Source organism: Malania oleifera, chromosome 10 (assembly GCF_029873635.1).
Source record: "Malania oleifera isolate guangnan ecotype guangnan chromosome 10, ASM2987363v1, whole genome shotgun sequence".
NCBI lineage: Eukaryota > Viridiplantae > Streptophyta > Magnoliopsida > Santalales > Ximeniaceae > Malania > Malania oleifera.
The window spans coordinates 808,807-826,863 of NC_080426.1; the positions used below are offsets into that span (position 1 = coordinate 808,807).

An 18,057-nucleotide genomic window follows, 5' to 3' on the forward strand; every position below is an offset into this window, starting at 1 on the left:
AAATTTGAACGCATTTTAACAAGTGCGTGATCAAAAATAATACTTATCAAGTTTCGAGTTTAATTTTTTTTTTTTTTTATTTCTTACATTATATATGTTGTATAATACATATCTTATAAATAAATATTTAATATTATATGTATATTATATATTTAATATTAATTTATAATCGAGATACTTATTTTTATTACTGGGTGACATATGATAATTTTTAAATATAGTTTAGATTAAAAATATTAAAATTTGTTAATTAATAATTAATATTAATTAAACTTAATAAACGTTGAATATTTTTATTAAAAAATAGTAGAAGATTATTATTTTTAATTAACAATGATTTGTTATAAATGTATATTTATAACATATGGCTATCATATTAATTTAAGATAAAAATAGTATGATTAATTAAATTAAAAAATTTTAGTTTATCTATTGTTAATTTAAATTACTAGATGATTCTTCTTCATTCCAAAATTTAAGTATATTTAATTAATGACTAACTTGTCATACTATATACTAAAATAATATATAATTAATTTTCGATATAATATTTTTATAATTAAAACTTAATTGATACTTATACTAATTTTTAAGTAAAATTTAAATATTTACTATTCATTAAAATAATACAATACTATTTTTAATTAATAATAATCTTATTATTAATGTATATTTATAACATATAATTATCACATTAATTATGTTGGTGGCATGTGAAAACTTGAAGAATATAAAGACCCAGAATGTTTATTTTTCTTGTAATTTATATTCTTTTAAATACGGGTATGTAATAGTAAAGTATGAAAGGTTTGTAATAATTAATGCATATCATGCATGTAGGAAACTATAAGCTCAAGATCATTGACACTGGATTTTTGGGTTTAGGTAAAAAGACCTTAGAAAGACCCTAGGTCCTTGCACTTACACTTAAATTAGTCCACATTATCCCATATACTATCAAGGGAAACTTTGGATTTGAAATAGGACTTAAGATATAAAAAGAATAGGATCTCGGGCGACCAAACCTTGGTGTTCAAAACACCTCGATCAACCGAATCGTTGAATAATTAGCGCATTGACCTGATTTCGGGTGACCGAACCAAAAAGACTTCACCGTCTTCGGTCAACCGAACATTAAACCTGACCTTGTTCAACAACTCGGGCGCTCGAATGTTTACGTTCAAATCATCCTCAGGCAACCGAACTTGAGACCAGGCGACCGAACCTCGAACAGATTGGAAAATCACCTTGGTCAGCAAGTCGAACCCTCATTTAGGCACCCGAACATTGAAAAATTACTTTTGGTGATGTGTTTGTTCGAGCGACCGAACTTATGGTTCGGTCGACCGAAACTCTTGGGTTGACCTAATTTTTACCGACATTAACTAAGATTAAACGGGATTAATTTTTAAAACTCAATTAAAACAATTTTAATAATTTTCTTGGTGTCCCCAACGGTTATAATTTTGGTCATCTCTATAAATATGAGTTCATTTGCAAAGATTAAAAGAGATTAGTGATTTGATTAGTTGAAAATTCTCTGAATTTTTGAGAGATCATTTTACTTATTTAAGCCAAAAATACTCTTCCATTTATCATTTCTTTGAAAAATAATCTTGTGTGAGAGTATCCTATATCATCCTACATTGTTCTTACTTGCTCAAACTTTCATGGTTTAGTTGTTTGATTGATTTTTGATTGAGAGTTTAGTATAAGGTTTTCTCCCTCATTTAATCAATAAATCCATTGTGTGTGAAACTTGTGAGTTTTAGCATTCGTATTGCAAGACTCCTAAGCTTGTATTGTGATTTGTGAAGTAAAACATTTTTACAAGCTTTTACTATAAATATCTCTTGAGCTAGAATTTTGAGAAAAATCATTTTGAGATATTTCGATTACAATATTTAGAAATCTTTAAAACTCTACTTGTGATTGAGATATTGTCACTCCCCGAACCTGCAAATGGGTCTCGGGGTGTGATTTAGTAACCTAACTTGTCCCTGTGTTATACAAACATTCATGATGCTACACAAAATGAGGGTCCGACCTCGTAGGGTTCACGTATACCCTATACACAAACATATACTCATGATCAACGCAGCGAAATAATACAACTTATTACACTCAACATACCATATTAGAGTTTATACAATACCAGAGTCTCAGTTTGACATAATACAAAGCATAAGCCCTGGGTATCTACATAACCCAAAATGACACCCCGACTATCATTCAGTACTCACACAAGTACTTATACCACGCTAACCAACAACCACGCTCCCAAAATGCTAGAACGCTAGTTTCGGCTACTCGAGTGACCTGAAACACATTTGTATAATAGGAGTGAGACACTTCTCAATAAGGACGAAACAGGTTATATTAGTGTGTGGGCACATGAGTGTTATTTTAACAGTAAAACATAATACTTCACAATTCCAGTATTTTCACAACACAGATCCAATATAATTCACAAAATACATCGGTCTAGTGTCGTCACACCCTTTGGCCTAAGTCGGCCGCTTTACATGGCGCCCCCGGTAACCTGATATAGCATAAACCTCCACAGCATTCGACCGGTGCAAATATGGTGTCTCACACCCTTCGGTGACCAACCGGTATCATAAGTGGTATTTCACACTCTCAACCTCAAGTCGGATATCTTAGCTTACGGTAGTTAACCGACTTGGCCGCCTACGATATTATTCCGACTCGGTTCAATATCTCAGCCTACGGTAGCAAACCGACTCGGCCTAAGCATCTAACCTACGGTATTATTCCAACTCGACATTTTCACAAAACCTTGAACAATTTGGAACTCATGTTCCTATATCTCTCTTCAACATTTCATAAGTGAACTCATTTCAATATACAAGCTCATGCCACACTTATTTGGGTAAATAATTAATCACATCACATTTGTTTCGAGAATACAATTTAACATAAATAAAGGTACGGTCATCTCTATACTATAATTTATTGAAATAAACTGTTTTCCAACTGAAACTGAGATGATCCTCGAAACCCCAATTTTTTCCAAATACTGTAACCCAAAAATCCCGTCATTTTGTCTAGTAGATTTTCCTAAATAAGTAGCCAAAACATTTGTATCATTAGAAACCACAGTTTTATCGAAACTTATTTCACAAATAACTAATATAAACAAAATCACCTTACCTTTTCCCGATAATCAAAACACGAACTAAACGGCTCCAAAACAGCGAACTAAGTTCCCAAAACCTAAAAACCACAGAACAATACTTCTTTACAATCCTATCTACTACAGATCTACCGAACAAAAAACGGATTTAGACCCTTACCTCGATTTTGGGATAGAACCTAAAAGTCTTCAAAACCTAGATCTGATCCGCTATAAACGTAGAGATTCTCCTCTTGATCCACATAGTAACCTCCAATCGTCAAAATAGGCGACGAACGGTGAAAGATCGTAGAGAGAGAGAGAGAGAGAACTCGCCGGCTCTAGAGAGAGAAAGAGAGAGTTTGAGGTTTCTTAGCAATGAAGCAATGAAAAATGATATTTATAGACCCTTTGACCCGGTCAAATTCGTCGACAAGATGGCGCCTTCGTCGACGAACCATCTTAAGCATTTCGTTGACGAACCTCTACCTTTGGCGACGAACCCCATTCTAATATTTTACAACTCGCTCGGTTTCTCTTCGTCGATGAGACTCTAAATTTTGGCAACGAATAGTATAAGGGCCTTCGTCGACGAGAATAATGGCTTCGTTGATGAAGCATGCTAAATTTACCTATTTACCCTTCACTTGTTTATTTAATCTGGATTTCTTAGGTCGGGTTCTTACAGATATATTCATATATTGTTTCAAATATAGTTTGAGAATACACTTTTGCTCTTGATTGACTATTAACATTAGATTGAGTGTTATCACACATATTGCATTGAACTTATAGTTCATATCTGTTTGAGGTGCGTTGATTAGTGCTTGTGCGTATTGGTACAAATCTGCTTGTATAATAAGAAACTTTATTTGTACGCAAAATTTGAGTTAATTGATTGTATTCCAGGCATGGGCCTAAAGAGGGAGATTTGCCCTGTGAAAAGTCCCGGATTGACTTTAACCCAGTTAGGAAAATTAGGTGCACCATCCTAATAAGGTGTTGTAATCGGTGCTACTCCACCTGTTAAGTGAGCCATAGTAGAAATCCTCTTACTTGTGAGCTCAAGGAGGGGATGTAAGCACAATTGGCCGAACTCCGATAATATTTCTCGTGCCTGCTTTTAATTTCCGCATTTTAAATTTAAGCACTTGAATGTTTATGTTTTAATATTGTGAATGATTGGGATAAACTGAGTCTGCTACACTTACTTTGATTATCTATTTAGTTATATTTTTGTTTGGTTATTGGAATTTGCATAGACAGACCCTAGATTGTGTATATACTGTTGTTAGATTAGTTGAACCTAGGCATAAATTTTTAAATACCCAATTCATCCCCTCTTGAAAATACACTAATTCCAACAATTATGTTAATTGTTATCTTTGATTAATATTTAAATATTTTTAGTAAGTAAAATTAATATAATAATTTTATGTAATTAACAATAATATTATTCTTAATGTATATTTATAACATATGATTATCAATATTAAATTAACAGATGATCAATTATTCTTCTTCGTTTCAAAATTTAATTATAATTTATTAATGATTAATATGTTGTAATACATAATAAAATAATGGACAAAAGACACTCTCCTCCCCTGATGTTTGACAAAAAGATAGAGACATCTCCTAAGATTTTAAAAATATTACATCCCTCCTCTAAAGTTTCAAAAATATCATAAATCTCTTTTGAAATTTGTCAAAAACATAGAAACTTATCCTAAAAAAATTGCCTTTTTACAAAATACAAAGGGAGATTATTATCTTTTTGTCAAACCTCAAGTGAGGTCAGTGTCTTTTACCCTAAAGTAATATATAATTATCTTCTAATATACTTTTTAAATTAAAAAATAAGAAAAAAAATTTCTTATATTTACAAAACTGTCTTGTCAATGAATAATACTATTTATAAGTGACAAAAAAAGTTATTTTTACTTATTCTCAAAATTCACTTAAGTTAAGCACTTTTCTGATAAGTTTTTTTTTTCATGAAAATGCTTTCTATAAGTTCCAAATGATTCTCTTAGAGCTAATAATAAGTGCGGAATTAGAAAAGTGTTGAAAGACATAAATGGAGTTTGATTGTATTTAAAATAAGTGGTATATGAATACTCACTTTTATTATAGAGTGCTATATGATTATTTCTAAATATATTTAAAATATAAATATAAAAATTTTAAATTAACAATTTTATTAATTAATATATTTAATCAATATATTTTTATTAAATAAAAATATAAAAATATGTTATTTTTAATTAACAACAATCTTTTTATTGACGTATATTTATACTTTCATATTAATTAATAATAAAAATTGTTAGTTATCCTAACTGGGAGTATGTAGTCTAGAGGGGGGGTGAATAGACTCTTTTCGCAGAATGTGTATGTTTCTACAAAATATAATGCTTGATAAGATACGAGTAATTATATCACAATATATGAAATATAAATCATGCACAAGACATAAATAAAAGAGTGAAGGGGGAGAAAACTTAACACCGGAGATTTTAACGTCGTTTGGTACCCAGCGTACGTACACGCTTTAGCACCAAGTCAAAGATTCCACAATCCACTATAATCATTCATTTCCTGGCGAAGCAAACCTTACAAACTCGGAAACAAATCCGTACTGCTCACAAAAAGCCTTTACCGATTTGGTTCACAAAGAACCTTTCACAAGAAGATGGAAGATTATGAAGAATGCTCCTTGCAACGAGCAAATATGATTTACAACTCAAACCTCACACAATTCTCTCAAGAATTAAATCAAATACAATAAGTGAGTAAGAGAAAATGAACACATGTAATGAAGGAACTAATATGCAATGTGCTATGTTTTGTATAAAATGATGTTTTTCACTAAGAATGATCAAAGTGTTAAATAAATAAACTATATTATTTTGGAATTGATGAAAGAAGTTAAGTTTACAGTGCTATTTATACTAGTATTTATATTAGTATATAAAATGAAAAATACAACTAAATCAACAACTAACAAATTAACAACAAAACTAACAATTAACAAACTAACAACTCTAATATGCCCCCTCAAGATGGAGATGGGGAACAAAGATTTAACATCTCCATCTTGTGGTAAAAAAAACGAACATAATGCATCAAAATCTGATTGCAACGCCAAATACAACCACTTTAGATTTAACACTCTTGGGCTTCGCACTCATTGAAGAAGTTGCCTTAGCCAGTGCTTTCTTTGTAGCAGGCTTCGGAGCTGCAACTTTCTTTCCCCGGCGAAGTCCTAGCTGAGATTCTTAATGCTTTAACCGACTTGTCCTTTGGCTTCGTCTTTGGCTTTGGCACAACTTTGGCTTTGTTGCAGGTTTTGGTTTTCAACAGCTTTGGCCTTCTTTATTTTGGTTGGAGCCTTCGCCTTTGTCTCATTCGATGCCTTTGCAGACTTTGCTTTTTTTGCTATTGTCGGCTTCTTCTTTGCCACATCAGTAACTATTGGCTTCATCGCCGGTGACCAAGACCAGATTGGTGGTGGCTTCACCGCCACGAGTAGCTCTTTTGTGTCATTCTTTCGAACACCTGGTGTAATAACCCCAAAAAGGGATATAGAATATTAGTGGAATGATTCCCAAAATAATAATAATAATAATAATAATAATTATTATTATTATTATTATTATTATTATTATTATTATTAATTAATTAATTAATTAGATTTAAAAAAAGAAAAAAATAAAAAATAATTAAGATTTATTTTTATTTTTATTAATAAAATATATTATTATTAATATTAATAAAATATATTATTATTATTATTATTATATATGAAACAATTCACCCGAAGCTTTGAAGCCCCGAAGCTTTGAAGCTTTAGGTGAATTCAGGAAGGCTCTCAAATTCTCTCTGAACTCACTCTCTCTCTCCTCTCATTCTCTCTCCCTCTCTCCTCGATTTCGTGATGGATTTTTGTCCGATCGAAAATCGGAAGATATCTCTGGACTCCATTCTCCGCTGCCGTCATTTTTTCCGGAGCGGATGAGTGGTAGGAGCGGCGTAGGCGTATCTCCTATGAGTAAGTCAATTTCCCCTTTTTCTTTAATTTCATGCAAATTATAAGCCCAATCGATGAACAAACACCACCACGAGAATCTAGTAATGATACTCTACAAGTCTAGCGGGACAAAATTCTCGTGGGGTTGTCGTGGGTAAAAACCTAAATTTGGGGTGCGAGGTTATTAAGGGGCTTATTTTTAATTAATTAGTATTAATTTAGAAATGCTAAAATATTGAGCATCTGGAGTTGAAGTAGAATGTTCCGAATTTAGGGTCCGGGTGAGCGCCGCGGGTATAATTTTGGGACTCATAGGTAAAATTCAGAAAATTAAGTGGGGGTGTTAAATATTAGTTTAAATGTTAGTTTGAGGTACATGGAGCCTAGGGAAGGTTAGATGGGTATTATTTTGGGAAAATAAATTAATTAATCTGGACAAAATGCAAATTGCAGGAGTTGAGTTTCGGGCGCCAAGGGCGTAGGATCTAAGTGTTAACGAGATTTCAATAAGCCAGGTAAGGGCAATAAATTATAGCAGTGTTTTTAAAATTACTATTTGAGCGAATATGTGAAAACGTGCATATGATACTTTGTTGTGAAATTATTATGATATAAATATCAGATAAATTGTGTGGCATTTGAGTCATTTTAAATTGAGATATTTTAGAGTGTGAAATATAGCGATGAGTAATTTCTGAGAAAATATTGGAATGAGAATTATTGATGTGAATAGTGAAAAATAATGAAATATGATATTTATATATGAGTAGAAATGTTTTGGCTGAAAAATGAGATTTTGTGAATTACTGATATTGGAAATAATGAAATATGGTACTTATTTTTTAGTGAAAATTATTTGCATAAGAAAAGAGTTTGTACAAATTATTGATATGAGTATTTTGGAAAAAAGTGAAAAAAATACATGAATTATGAGATATGTACTATTATGAGATGATGGAAAGTGCACAGAAAATGATGGGAATATTTATACTGAACTGAATTGTGATATACTGAAATATGATTGATGAAATGCCAATACCGCATAATGATTGCGGGTATGAGGTAGTAAACCCTGTTGGATGGTTATGATATTGAGCACGGTATCGTTACTAGTGGTGTTAGTGCAACCACACGGACTCTTGGAGCGTGTGGCGTGACAGTCGACTAAATCATTTTGTAGGGTTGTGGGCCCCCTGAGTCCGGATCAGGGCTATAGGTCGGCCAGTTGTACTACAGACGCGATATATGACATGATGTTTGATCTAACCAGGTCGGCCAACTGTGGTTAGATCCAACTTTCGGGCCGTACAACCTTGACCATAGGGGGAAACATGGCTTGAATAGAAAGATCCTTAGGGTGACCATGAGTTATAGACGCGATGTTGGTATTTGATACCAAGGATACTCATGAGCTGAAAAGTAAAATGAAAATGGAAAGTGAAAGAATGATGAAATTGACTAAAATGAGAAATGAAAGAAAGAATGGAAATTGAGAAATAAAGAATAATAAAATTGAGAAATGGAACTGTGTGAGTTAATAATATAAATAATTGAGGCAAAGTGAAACTCTCCGTCTGAGGGCTTATTGAGTAAGGTGAGTGCCCTGATAGGTATCAGATGTGACCATGCTCGGCTGCATAACGTGTTAGGGTAGAGGGAAGCTACCTGTATGGGCGGGTAATCTTCCCTATTCTTAGGAACTTTGTAGGTAAAAATGTGTTAGAATGATTGATTTTGAGAAATGATTTTAAAGCTTATAAAAGCTTGTGTTGTATATCTATATGACCATGAGAATATTTTTGTCAGTGTATTTTTTCAGATGAAATGTTATTTTGAAAAGTAAAGTGTATTATAATTGTACTCATATGACCACACACTGTAAATAATTTATTCTTTTTTACTGAGATGTGTCTCACCCAAATTATCTAAATTTTTCAGAAAACAGGGATAGATCAAGCGATAGAACTCCGTGACCATTGGGAGCTGAGTAGTTCTTCTGCATTTTAGAGTTGAACTATATTTCATTAATAATTAATATGCCATAATACACAGTAAAATAATATATGGTCATTTTAAATATATTTTAAATAAAAATACTATTTATATTTGGTAATTTAATTAATAACTATATTTATTTTTAAATTACATTTTAAATATTTATATTAATTAATATTATTTTAGTCAACAATAATCTTATTCTTAATGTATATTGATAACATATGACTGTTTCATTAATTTATGTTAAAAATAATATTTAATTTATTTAATGCTAATTGAGATTTATATGTGGTTCTTTTTCTTCATTTCAAAATTGAATTATGTTTCGTCAATAATTATTATATTACAACACATAATAAAATTTCCTATATTTACAAAACGAATGTTGCCTTTGAATAGTGCCACCTATAAATGGTCAAAAAATTATTTTGATTACCTTTAAAAATTTACTTAATTTTTTTTTAAGAAGTGGTTTTAAAAACACACTTTTTACATTTAAGTATTTGCTACAATAGAATCCAAACACCACTTTTTTTTTTTTTTTTTTATATAAAAAATATTTCTTTTGAGTGATAAGTATTATAAACACTTTTTTAAACACTCTCAAACGAAGGCTAAAGGCCTATTTGGAAGTTAAAAAACATTAAAAAATAAAATTTAAAATTCTAGTTTTTCATGTTTTAAGGAAAGGGAGAAAGAAAATAAAATATATAATCAATTAATGAATAAATTTTTTATTTTACACTTTATTAACATCTAATTTTTAATTTTTTTATACATTTTAGAATAAATCTGTAACAAATTTAAAATTGATAAAAAATATAATGGAAAATAATTTTTTTTTTTAGTTGCTTTTCTCCAATAAAATCTTTAATTCAAATAGATCCTAAATCACTAATCATTAATTAAAAATCACTTAAAGATTTAAGTACCTAATTAATCATTTGAAATATAATACGAGAAGATGGTATAATTTAATAATTTTTTTTATAAAATTAATAAACTATTTATTTTCATATTATCTCTAAAACCATATGCCCTTTGGCAGACTTAAAAAAAAATTTATGTAATGATTTTAATGCTTTAAGAAATAAAAAATTTATGTAATGATTTCAATGAAATAAAATTTTTTATCAAAAAATTTATAAAAAAAATATTTTTTGCATATTGAATTTCATTTGATTGGCTTTGAAGTAATTGTTTTTTGAGGAAACAACAATCAATAAAAAAAAAAAAAAAAAAAAACATTGCGGCATTATTAAGTTTTTGACCCTCAATTTTTTTTTTAAACAAAATATAAGACTATCATTCTTAAAATAAGTTTCATATTTTTATGCTACTCTGAACAAAATTATTAAAACATCCTTATTAATGATAACTTTGCTGATGAGAAGTTGCATTGTGTTATACAAATCCAAATAAATTATATCGCCTTTATAAAAAATTGATATATGTTAGACAATCTTTTTCTTTTCGTAAATTAACAAGCGTGCATGCAAATTGTGTGAAGTATCATAATGAAGAAAATAACAATTATTTATGCATAATAAGTAAAAGAAATAATAATGATTAAAATAATTAATAAATAAATGAGAACGAATATTGAAAACAATTGATGATAAATTGATTATAATATTATAAATGAATAAAACGGAGTGATCCCGTCCATGAGCAATGAATGGTAAAAACATTTTTGTCAGATGAAATTCATTAAACCACGAAAATTGATCAAAACACATAAAATAAGAGGCTAACTTGAATACTCGTACTAATTTTGGTGCATTTTGCATATTATTGGTATTTGAGTCAAATTTGAGCACCTGTCGAATGCTTTTAAAAATTTTACAAAATAAAAATCCCAAATCAAGTGCTTCTTTAGATAAGAAAAATCGTTCATCATTAATATTTTTTGCATTGATCAATGACTTTCCTTGTACATGAAACATGATATAATTAACTTTATTTAGAAATTAAATATACTTATTAAGGATGACATGAAAAGAAAGGGGGCAAACATCATATTATGTGTACATTTTTTTTATTATTAAAGTTGTGTTTTTTTTTTTGTAGAAAAAAAAATTAATTATATTAATTTTTTGGTACATATTATCACTAAAATATGTGTTCAAATTAATTACATGGTCCGGATTTTAGTTATAACAGTTGTTAATCATGCATTACAATTTTCAAAAATTCAATTTTTTCATAAAGAATTTTTTTAGGGTAGTGGATATATATATATTGCACGGTTACTTGCAGAGTGACCAATGGACAAAATAGGGGCTGAGAATGAATGTTTTATATGAGATGATAGGATGGAGAAGGTAGTTGTGAAGCTAATTTCACCACGTACGCACATGCACCTACCAGTTATATATGCTACCCACCCATTGAATAGAATAGAATAGAAGAACCAATTAATTAAAAACGCTAGTGAATTATAACTAAATTGACCGAAAGGAATGCATGCGCGTGCAGGTAGCTACCATTTGGAAAGTTAGCTGCCTATCTTTCTATCTTCTATATGTATAAATGCCCCCTTTCGCGGCCCCCAGTTTTCTTCTGTATTGCTTCCTGGTTGCTGCAGCCAGCCCAACCCCCACCGACGCCTACTGCCTCCTCTTTCCCAACTCAAAGCTTTCATCTTCTTCTTCAACAACAAGTATCTCTCTCTCTCTCTCTCTCTTCAACTTATTAATACTATTGCTGCGTTCATTTATGAATTTTAAAATTAATTATTTGTATGTGTATGTATGTGGGCGCAGTGGGTAGTGAAATGATGATGGTGGACGAGTTCCCCTTTCCTTCCCAGTTGAAGATCAACCCCTCCTCCCCCAATCCGCTCCCTCTGTTTGCCCATGGTAACAGCTCTTCTCTTATTCCTCTCCTTAATTACTCCTACCTCCATTAATTCATCAATTAATTACTATTTAAACCTACCCATATATGCATGCGCATGCCAACAACATTGCTTAATTTGTTTATTCACCTTGGATTATTTGATTGTGTGAAATTCTGGTATTTTTATTTGGATTTGTTTGTTGAGTTTCTCCTATTGAGGGGTGGTTGTGAAATTCTTTTACCAGTTTTCAGTTAGTCAATTATCTTCAATTTTTTTTTTTTTTTTTAAATTCCTAGGGACTGCCCTTCTTCGATGTCCACATTGTTGGCTCCTTTTACGTTCTTTATAAAATCTGGAATTTTCGAGACTACTTTGTTTGGCTCCACCGCCTTATCCTTGGCTAAGGATTACATTTTGACTATACATATGTTATTAGGGAGTAAAAATTAGTGTACTAATTCCTTATTTTAATTAATGGACGTTATATCCTTCCTATTCATTTCTATTGATCCCTTGATGATTTTTTATTTTTTGATCTTATATAAGTTAAAGTTAAGTTTAAATATTGGAGTCTCACTTAAATTTAGAAACTCATGCATGCCAACAAGTTAACAGTAGTTTGGGGGTAGATAGATATTTTAATCAATACATATAAATATATGTTGGTGCGCAATAAATGACTAATTAGGCATGCAAATGCGAATTCACAGGAATTACAGACATAGAGATACACTTCTTGCAAATCAAGTTTACGGCAATAGGGGTGTACCTGGACCCCCACATCCTGAATCATTTGCAACAATGGAAGGGCAAATCTGGGCCCCACCTTTCCAAGGACGATGCCTTCTTTCATGCCCTTATCTCTGGTACGCACTTATTCAAATTTCTACATTTTTGTTTATTTATTTCAGTTTCCTGCATCACTACGTATTGTGCTAATTAGTTCAAATTTCAAAGCCCTTTTTAATTTATCAGTCTAGTTATACTATACACACTATCAAATAAAGACATGCATAATTAAATATGTTCAATATGTGGCTCATTTTGAGTGGAATGCATGCACCGAAAAAACATGGTGAAATAAAGAATAAGAAAACTGGGTTGTAGGAAGAACTGTCGACTGTTTTGTCGACGGTTCACCCTCGAGAGATAATCGTCGATGGTTTTAGGGAAACCGTTGATAGTTTCGGTCTATAGGAATCAGCCTCGGTATTAAACCGTCAACGTTTATGCTAAATCCGTCAACGGTATTGTTCAACGCTAAACACGGATTTTGAATCAGGAAGATTAGTAAATTGGGGGATTTGGAGGATTTTCCTCTAGGATTTACTACAAAAGTATTTTAAATAGTTTCTAAACATTCTATACACATAGGGTTAACATATAAACACTATTTGTAACCTTTGATTGTAGTTTTTGACAAATAATAGTGAGAATCAGCCGTTTTCTTGCTCCCATAGACGTAGTCACATTGTTGAACCATGTAAATTCTTGTGTCTTTAATTATTTGCTTTCTTTTATTCTCTTTGTGAGTGATTGTTTATGTATTATTCATCGTTGGTTGCTGCATTGCACGCTCCAAATCGATTTGTGGTTTCCGTTGCGCATTAATTGGCATTCAACACTTTGCACAACAAATTTGGTATCAGAGCTATTAGTTGCAATGACCAAGATTTCTTTAGCAAAGTTTGATGTTTTTAAGTTTGATGGAACAAGAATTTTCGGACTTTGGCAGAGGATGGTTAAGGACTTGTTGGTGCAGTAAGGTATGGTGAAGGCATTATACGGAAAATAGTCGTAAGGCATGGACGACACGAGTTGGAAGTGAAAGCTATGACTACTATCAGGATTTTTCTGGCCGATGACGTGATGTATCATGTCATGGGTGAGGAATCGCAGGCGACAAGAAACTGGAGAGCCGGTACATGTCCAAGTCGATGACAAACAAGTTATATCTGAAGCAAAAGCTTTATCGGTTTAAGATGACAAAGGGTTTGGATCTAAATCAACACATCAATGTATTCAATCAGATCACCAGTAATCTAAAGCGGGTTGATGTGAAGTTCGAGAACGAAGACAAAGCGTTGATGTTGCTGAATTCCCTACCTACGTCTCCTACGTTTGAGAATCTGGTTACGACTCTAACATGAGGAAAAGAAACTCTATAGTTGGAGGATATCACGAGTTATAAATGTGAAGGTCTCTTGGTGAAAGGTAATTAGGATCATGGGAGAAGTAAGTTTCAGGGAGGACCGAGTAATAATAAGGCTCGGTCCAATTCTAGGAAGAGGAAGGATGTACGGTATTTTAAGTGCGGAAAAAAAGGGCATATAAAATCGGATTATCCTGAAAGGAAGAAGGGGAATGCTGAAAACAAAGAAGGTTCATTAAACATGATGAATGTAGTGAAAGAAAAAGACTTAAGGAGTGGTGACGGTGATATGCTCTCAGTTTCATCCAGTTCAAATGAGCTCTCAGATTCTTGGATCTTAGACTCGGCATGCTCTTATCATATGACGCCCAACAGAGATTGGTTCACCGCTTACATATTGGTGAATTCTAGTTTTGTTTTGATGGGAAACGATGTTGTCTACAAAGTTGTCAGAATGAAGAACATCTGAATCAAGATGTATGATGGTGTAGTGAGAACGTTATGTGATGTTAGGCACATACCGGAGTTGATAAAGAATTTGATTTCATTGGATACTTTAGACTGTAACGAGTTTAGTTACAAGTTTGAAAGTGGGGTAATGAAGGTGAGCAAGGGTGTTTTGACTGTGATGAAGGGGCTGAAAGTATCAGGGAATATATATACACTACTGCGAACTAAAGTTGTAGGTGGAGTTGCAGCTGCAGAGTCTAAGTTGGACAGTACTTTTTTGTGGTATATGCAATTAGGGCATATAGGTGAGCTTGGAATGAAGGAGCTTCACAAGAGAAATCTTTTGAAGGGAGTCAAATCATGCAAACTGAATTTTTGCAAGTATTGTGTGCTTGGAAAGTAGAATAGGGTTTAGTTCATGACAGTCATGCAAAAGACGGAGGGCATACTCAAGTACATTCATTCGGATGTTTGGGGGTCGGTGAGAGTAGCATCACGAGGAAGACATATGTACTTCGTGACTTTCATCGATGATTACTCACGAAAGGTTTGTGTGTACTTCATATGACACAAGTCAGATGCGTTTGTCAAGTTTAAATTATGGAAAGTTAAGGTGAAAAACTAGACTGGGAGAAATATTAAGTTTTTGAGGTCAGACAATGACACTGAGTACACAAATTTGAGCTTCAGATAATTGTGCGAGCAACATGGCATAATGAGAAATTTTACAGTATGCAAGACACTACAACAAAATGGTGTGATAGAAAGGATGAAATGAACCCTATCTGAAAGGGCTCGATATCTTAGATTGAATGCTGAGCTTGCCAAGAATTTTTGGGCCGAGGCGGTGAGTGTGCCTTGTTTCTTAGTTAACGGATCCCAAAGAGCATTGGGAAAGTTTCTGAGGAGGTGTGGATAGGTAACAAGGTAGATTACTCTGACTTGAGAGTATTTAGGTGTCCAACCTATGTGCACATTTCTGGCGAGGAGGGATCAAAGTTTGAGGCAAATTTTAGATGGTGCATCAGAAAGGGGTGAAAGGGTTCAAGCTATGAGATCCAATGGCAAACAAAGTGGTGATCAATAGAGACGTGGTTTTCGGCGCTAAACGCGAATTTTGAATCAAGAAGATGAGTAGTTTGAAGGATTTGGAGGATTTTCCTTCAGGATTTATTACAGGAGTATTTTAGATAGTTTCTAAATCTTTTGTACACATAGGATTAGACTATAAATAATATTTGTAACCTTTCACTGTAGTTTTTGACGAATAATAGTGAAAATCAGTCGCCTGCTCCTATGGACGTAGGTACATTTTCGAACCACGTAAATTCTTGTGTTTTGATTATTTGCTTTCCTTTATTCTCTTTGTGATGGATTGTTTACGTATTGTTCATTGTTGGTTGATGCATTACACGTTCTAATTCGATTTGTGGTTTCCGTTGCACATTGGCATTCAACACTCTGCACAACAAATATATCTTCATTTTTTTATGTACCTGCTTATATTGTTATATTTTTATATTTTTATCTTTTTTAAAAAATAATAATAATTTATAGAAATTAACAATCCCCTTTCATGTACGCATAGAAATTAACAATGGCATCCCATACTCACCCACTTGATCTCAATTGTGTAGAGTATTAGCAATTGCATTTACAATATGCATGTTGGTATGCAGCTCCAGTTGAGAAATTTTTGAGAATAGTGGTAATAAAGGAAATAAAGGGATCGCAGTACGGGGTGCAGCTAGAGACCACAGTACGGGATCGACTGGCAGCGATGGACAAGTACGAGGAGGAGGAGGAAGAGGCCCTGGAGAGAGTGGCCGAGTTCTTCCAGTCCAAATATTTGAAGAGAAATTCCGTCATCACCTATCATTTTCCACCTTCCTCCAACACTGTCCAGGTAATAAACTCTTTCTTACAATGTTTATACGAATATTGAAATATTTTAAGATAAGATGTTGACTGTGATAACTGAACATGTCATGACATTCTTGCATCCTGATAAAATCTCTCATTATTATTCTATGGTAAAATGCAGATTGGGTTTGAAACGGAAGGGAAAGATGCGAGTAAGATAGAGGTGGAGAACGGGAACGTGGCAGAGATGATAATGGAATGGTACTTGGGAGGGAGCAGAGGAGTGTCCCCCACCACCATCTCCTCCTTGGCCAACGCCCTCTCTGCTCGCCTCTCTTCTGATTAGGTCAACTACTAGGGTTGTGGCTGGGAGTTTGAATTTTAGTTTTAAAATTTGTACTTGTGTGTTGATGATTTTTAATCTAAATTCACACGGATGCAAATTTGAAATCTAAACTCAAGTATCCCTGAATATAAAATATGTGTGGCTTTCTTATTCTTCTCCAGTTGAAATCTGGATAGTTAATTTGGAGATGTTATCTTTGCTTTCTTGTGAGGATTAGCATTGCCTGCAGTATCAGCATGGGTGCCTCTTTTATATTATTATTGATAAAATAAAATAAATATTTATGTTTTTGTCATGGGTGTTTGTTGACTCGATCTCAATCGGTTAACTCTTCTTTAATTTCATTTCTTGAACTTAAATTGGTCACATGTGCACGATTTCTCCACAAACAGAGCGATAACCACCATACTTGAGCCATAAAAATTTGGTATATAATGGTTTTGTCTGATCCCAAACAATAGAATTGAATGGAGAAATAGTCATTGTAATTTTACAAATTTGTCATTGTAATTTTCATTATATTTCACTCCTTATCCATTCCATTCCATCAAATCAAAGATTGGACAAGATCCTCTCACTCTCTCCCTACGTCTTTTTTTTTTTCTTTTTCTTTTTTCTGTAACAAAAAATTATTAACCCTATATTTGGGAAAGACCTTGAATTTAAATTTGTGTGAATTTGAACAAAATACAATATAAAATTATATTATATTTTATTCAAACTCACCCAAATTCAAATTTAAAATAAAAAAAATGTATGCTCCCAAACATAACATAAAAAGCAATAAAAATACAAGCATAACATGATGCTTAAGGCTTAGATAAATGGATGTTTATGACATTATACCTCAATTTGGATGTTTATTCAAGTTTAATGGCGTCATTACTTGAAAGGATGTGGCTGTAGTTCTCCTTATAATAGAGTAAAGTACCATATAGCATCGATAAGTAGATTGGGTGTTAATCATCTCATTGAAATACCTTTCTTTTTCGATTGCAATTGTTACAACGTGTTGGAGAAGAGTCTAGAATGGTGAGGGATAATAGATATTGAAATTTGAATGGAATCGTCACTAACCTATTATTTACCTTAGTGCGTTTAGATCACCTAATTAATTGCTACTCATTTATTGGTCCTTAGATTATTCTTAAGCCAAGGAACTAGTAGTCTTAGTCTGCTTTTTCCAAAGTTGGGATTGAGAGTTCAGTTATATGATAGGAAGGTATCAGCACATCCT

The 18,057-nt window shown here is 32.4% G+C and overlaps 1 protein-coding gene across 1 annotated transcript; it reads left to right on the forward strand.

Moving 5' to 3' along the window:
- The first annotated feature begins 11,568 nt into the window (after window positions 1-11,568).
- On the forward strand, window positions 11,569-17,115 carry LOC131165508 (chalcone isomerase-like protein 2). The gene is made up of 5 exons (XM_058123386.1): window positions 11,569-11,829; window positions 11,933-12,028; window positions 12,720-12,875; window positions 16,291-16,517; window positions 16,656-17,115. Exons 1-5 carry the CDS (start codon window positions 11,700-11,702, stop codon window positions 16,818-16,820), a joined length of 774 nt encoding a protein of 257 aa, XP_057979369.1. The 5' UTR covers window positions 11,569-11,699; the 3' UTR covers window positions 16,821-17,115.
- Window positions 17,116-18,057: the final 942 nt, after the last annotated feature.